Genomic DNA, 6,000 nt, shown 5'->3' on the forward strand with positions numbered 1-6,000 from the left:
TAACAACAAAACCACATAAATACGTTTAATACGAAGTCGAATTAAAAGAAACGATAAAACGATAATATATTAAAACGTACCTGAGATGCGCCGGGATCCTCACGTCCGGCACCACCGTCGTCAGGATCCCCGCCGGCCCCCTTCCACGCGTCGACAGACTCATGTACAAGCTCCACCTCCGGTGCCGCGATCGGGGGAGGCTCGACTAAAGGCACCGGGACGTAAGGCGCACGTGCCCCCGCCCTGGCCACCAGTCGGTCCCGAGGGCCGTGGGGCCCGGGGAACGAACGCACAATGTGCATGCCGCCGCAACGCTGGCGATCCAGCGGGTGGGGACGGGTCGGAGTGATACGCAGGCCGTCCACCAGGTCTCCATGGCCTAGAGATATCGCAAGCTGGGTGACTTACCCGCCACCCATCAAGGACCCTCGTCCCTGCCTGAACTGGTAGGCGACAAAATAGTCTGCAAACCCCCTAGCGAGGTTGCAGTGCCTGTGAGTCAGCAAACACCTAAAAAAAACAGGTCGCGTAGGCTGCAGTGATCCGCGCCCTGATTACGACCCGCAATGGACATCGCAATCAGCCTATGAAGGTACTTGTGTAATATAAGATAATATAATTTATTAACAATAATAATAATAATATAATGTTATATTCTATTCTATTCTGTTATATTATATTATATTATTAATATATATTACGTTATACTAAACAATAGAATACATTTTAAGAACGTACCTGTGCAGTGGGTCCCTAATAAACGAGACCTTGGAACTGGTGCCCAAGGTCCTATTCCCGAAGTCGTGATCGCTGATGGCCCGCCACCATACCCGCAGCTCGTCCTCCGACATCTGGTGGATGCTCTCCGTGTATATCGGGCTGCGTACCTCCTGCGCGATGTATAAGCCCAGAGCAACCGCGAACTCCTCCATCGAGAGATGGACGTCATGCCCGAACATGCGGAAGTAAACCTCCGATTGTGTCGTATCGGCACCTGGCACCCTCATCTGAATCTCTGGCGTACCAGGCGCACAGGGCCTGCAATAATATAATATAATATAATATATTAAAAACATAACCATGTGGAGTAAACTTACGTAACGCGTATCGTGGAGTAAACCTCCAGTGTCAGCTCCCGGTGAGCTGATAGCGGCATACTTAAGCATCGGCTCCAGGGCGTATCCTGTCCAATGTACTCAGCCGCTCGCTGGTGCGCGTCACAGGACTCCAAAAACGACCAGGAAATAATCGTGCTGGGAAACGGATGCATCTGGCGTAGGCGAATGTATCGTGTGTGGGCGTCCGAACCCTCAGCGAACTGCACATGAGGGTAGGTGAGCAACACGTTGTTGCCCTCGGGGGGTCCGCGGCCCCGCCCCTGGGCCCCGCGGCCCTGCCCGAGCTGCTAGAGCTCGTGCTCAATCTCATCGTCCACAAACTATAATAATAAAAAATAATAATAATAATTAAAACAATAACAATTACAATAATAACAATAAATAGTAATAATAATATTTATAACAAATAATAATAATTATAATAAAAATATTAATAATAACAATAAATACTAATAATAAATACTATTAATAATATTTATAACAAATAATAATAATTATTATAATAAAAATATTAATAATAACAATAAATACTAATAATAAATATTATTAATAATATTTATAACAAATAATAATAATAATAATAATAATAATAATAAATACTAGTAATAAATATTGATAATAAAATTTATAATAATATTAATAATAATATTTATAATAATATTATTATTATTATTATTAAAAATAAACAGAAAAAAAAATTATATCAGACGCGACGTATAGAGCTATACGCCGCGTCTGACAGTCCAGGTAAACCGACGGCCGGACTCCGGCCATTTTACAGCCTGAGTTCGGCAGACAGTTTTATCCATCCAAACAACATAATCAACATCATCACATCATTAACAACACATATTAATTATCATGTTAACCTAATCATCATCAGTAATATAATATTAAAAAATTACCTCCATATCGTGTCGGTGTCGGTGTCGGGTGAAATCTCGTCGGCTCGTTTGGTATTTCGGTCGCCGTCCGATATAGGCTCGTGTGTGGATGCTCGGTCGTTCGCGCGGGAGTTTTGAAATTTGAAAGTGGGTGTCTGAGCAGGCGTCTGTTGATAATATGGGGCCACAGACGCCACGTATAGGCCTATACGTGGGGTCTTAGGCCTAAGTCTGGTAGCTGAGCAGACGTCTGCTGATATAAGGGGTCTTAGACGCCACGTATAGGCCTATACGTGGCGTCTGTGGCCTGTTTTTTTATTTAATTATCATTATTTATTAGTATTTATTATTTATTAGTTATTAATATTAATATTAATTTGTTATTTAGTTATTATTATTTATTATTTATTATTATTTTTATTTTTATTAATTTTATTATTTTTTTATATTATTTAGTTATTAATGTTAATATTAGTTTGTTATTTAATTATTGTTATTTATTATTTATTATTTAATATTTTTTATTATTATTATTATAAACTTTTTTGTTCATTGATACCATGTCTTCTATAAGCTGTCTAGACCTACGTTAGAGGATTCCCTTCGCCAACCCTGCCGTATGTCTTCGTACTCCTTCAAACGTTGTCCGAACCGTGTTTTCCATTCGAGCGTCGCCGGTACGGCGCTTCTTTCCCAATTAGGGTTTGGCCTAGGCATTGGGAAATCCCCTACCAGGTTTATATATATCCAGTGATCACCTTCCCAGTTAGTGATGCTTATAACCTGTGGATTCGGAACCAAGTCAGGACCGATTCTCAATGGGAAGTAAGATTCGGTCTGATTTCCAACTAGGTTGACTAACACACACGCGTATGTCTGAGCAGCCACGTGCCCGTGACCGGGTAAGCTGAACCAACGACTCGGCGGCACCGGTTTGACCGTGTTGTAGTACGGAATGCTGGAATGAACCCAGCCGTACAATCTGTCATCCTCTTTGTTGAACATCGCCCTCCACCACCCTTCGTTCGTTTCCAGCTCGTTCTGCATCGCCCGTCTAATATCCGGCCTAACTTTCTCATGTATCCCCAAACCCACTGCAATTGATCGAAAACCGCAGTTACCATCTGGGCGTACGTTTTTGATGTCTGCGACGAACGGCTGGGCCGAGCTAGGAATGATGCTCCTAAACGTTTCTATCGCCGATACTTGCGCAGGCGAAACCATCAAAGGAAACCCGAGGTGAGCTTCCGTAGGTCGTCCACGAGGAGTTTTAAACCGCGACGCTGACTGGGACAACAAACGATTCAGCGATGATGGGGTAGGGTTTTCTTGGCTGGGCCCCTGTGATGAGGATGGGTTGTAGGAGCTGTGTCTGGGGAGATTTGGAGCGGGGGTGTATACACTGTGCCTTGGGGGATCTGTTTTTTTGGGACGCCCCCGAGGATCCTCTCTTTTTTCTGGCTCTTTCTTTTTAGATCTCCCTAGAATAGCAGACAAGAGCCTGGAGAAAAAACTTTTCTTTTGATTAGGGTCATCTATGGACGATAGCGTATCTGTGATGTCCCGTAGACCTGCTGCGTAGTCTGGCTCTTCATTCGGCGGACAGGCTGGATCAAAATTAAGCCTCCTCCAGAACGGGTCAACATCCTCTATTGGGATACACGTGTCGTTAACTATGTATCCCTCAATCCGACAGGCACATGGCAGCCCCGAAGACGAATACAAATGGTGGTCGCATAAAGCGCCGCCGTCACGCATCTTGTGTATCAACCCAAACTCGTTCACAAGTAGACCCAGAGCGTGAATCGACACCCTGTTTATTAGCTTCTTCAACCAGACGTGCTGTTGATGTCCTTCCATGACCTTCGAGCGGGAGACTTCAAAAGATTTACCGATTTCTTTCATCTGCGAGTTGACCATTTTAAGGATTTGCCTGGCAATTGTGTCGAGCGAGTTGTTGCTTCCATTGAGGTAGCTTTTCAGATTTGCGTGCTGGCTCTCAACTCGGTTCGTCGTAGTTTCGCCGTAGTTTCGGCGTTCGTCGATCCAGCAGGCTACAAACTTGTGTTTGTATGGATCCAGCCAGCTCTTGCGAATGTATTGTCAAACCTCTGAAAAATGAAAAGGAAACGTTATTAACACGTATGTTTAGGCTATTAAAAACTGTCAGGTGATACGAAGGACTCACCGGCTCTATCGTCCCGTATCAAATGACGCTCCATGTTGAGGCGACGGTGGTCGTACTCCTGAATCGTCGGCGACTGATACAGGATCTTCCACCAGTACGCAAAGTCCGTCCCCATTTCCGTGCTATATAGGCCCTTAAATTTTCTCCTTATATTCTCGGATATGTGCCACCTGCATAAATTTTTGGTGGCATTAGGGAAAACCGCGTCGCATGCGTTCATGAGGGCCTGGTCCGCATCAGTCAGGATCACGTGTGGCTCCATGCAGTTGTAGAGAATTTTTTTAAGTTTCTCCATAGCCCAGCCGAAGTTCCTCTGCCATTCCCTGATCACAAACGCGGCGGCGATACAAAACGACTGTGATGTCGTGTCACACCGATAAACTGAACCAACGGCCAGTCGTACATGTTGGTGTTGTACGTCGTGTCAACCATCAGCACCTCGGGGAACGCACGCCACATCTTATGCGACTTACTATGACAGAAGAAAATTTCCTCCGTCCTGTCGTCGGTATCACTCTCCCGGGTATGGAACGTGAAACCGTTGCCTGCGAGAAAGTTTTCCGGCGCCTGCTAAATATTACAAGCACGACAAGTACACATTAAAACTACAAGTGTTTTGAACTACCTTCATAGGGGTGTCGCCTAGTAGCCCATCCCTCCTAATCTTGGCGGTGTGGTTGTATATATCTTTTAATGCAGGTTGCACACCGGGAAACTTTTCGCAGAGGGCTGCTTCGATTTCTTGCGGCTTCACGCCGGCCCTGAGTAAAATCTCAACCATATCCAGCTGGTTGGTGTTCATTTTTCTTAAAGACGCACACCCCTCCTCGAATTCAACGGGATCGTGGTTGTGAGTCTTGTTTACCACTTGAACCCTCCAACATACACTCCTCGAGTCGTACCTGCCCAGGATCTTAAACGGACAGCATTTTTTGATGCTGCCGGTACGTCTCACCGTCGCCTTTATTTTGGGTTCGCCTCCACGATTGCATGCAAGGTCCACGGCGTTTTTCCTTGACCGCTGGACCACAACAACAAACCCATGCTCTCGTCCTCTAACTTTTACCCATTTCTCCAACTCCTCGCGGCCCTCAAAAATCTGAAACAATTTTATGCTAATTCTTAATCCGTTTATTAAATAACATACAAACAAATAATATTAACTTAAACAAAACACACGGTGTCTTACAGCATCTGTTTTATACGAAACCTTCACATCGCGTATGTAGTCGTCATCGTACCCATCTTCGTTATTTGGGTTTGGCCTGGCATAATCATTTCGCCCGTGGTGCGATGAAGACTTGGTTCCATAAAACGGATCATTTGCTACTGGTGGTTGGTACGATGACGTAGCCTGACCTCCGTAATCCGACCAGGCGACAGATGAAGGATACGAAAGCTGTCTACCGTAATCCGACACGAAGTACTCCTACCATACATAAATTAGAAATTCAAACAATAGTGCCAGCGGTAATAATTAATAATAATAATAATACCTATAATAATATAAAATATAATATTTTAATAATAAATAAGAATATTAAAATAATAATAAGATAACCGTATATTTACAAAAAGACTGTATAACAAAACTTGGTCAAGTTTGGCAAGCCCGGCGAGCCAGTGTTACCATAAAACTGTTCGGGCTGGGTATCATACCCGACATACTCCTAACAAAACGTAATGCAACATGTGTTTGTAAAAAAAAACTACCAAATTCATACTAAATAAATATATGACGAAACCTGGTTCAAGTCGGGTAACCACGACGTGCCAGGCCGATCGTTAGCAGCGTAACCCGGGTCCTCCT

At 44.1% G+C, this 6,000-nt stretch overlaps 1 protein-coding gene across 1 annotated transcript; it reads right to left on the bottom strand.

The window, feature by feature from the left end:
* Positions 1-2,569: 2,569 nt before the first annotated feature.
* LOC143553771 (uncharacterized) lies at positions 2,570-3,922 on the bottom strand. The gene has a single exon (XM_077043681.1). It carries the CDS (start codon positions 3,920-3,922, stop codon positions 2,570-2,572), a length of 1,353 nt encoding a protein of 450 aa, XP_076899796.1.
* Positions 3,923-6,000: the final 2,078 nt, after the last annotated feature.

This window comes from Bidens hawaiensis, unplaced genomic scaffold (assembly GCF_021521415.1).
Source record: "Bidens hawaiensis isolate Kalapana, Puna unplaced genomic scaffold, B.hawaiensis_p1.1 tig00017357_1, whole genome shotgun sequence".
Lineage (NCBI taxonomy): Eukaryota > Viridiplantae > Streptophyta > Magnoliopsida > Asterales > Asteraceae > Bidens > Bidens hawaiensis.

What these genes read in the sequence shown, in the direction of transcription:
- LOC143553771 (XM_077043681.1), bottom strand. Translation starts at nt 3,922, where the DNA reads ATGGTCAACTCGCAGATGAAAGAAATCGGTAAATCTTTTGAAGTCTCC.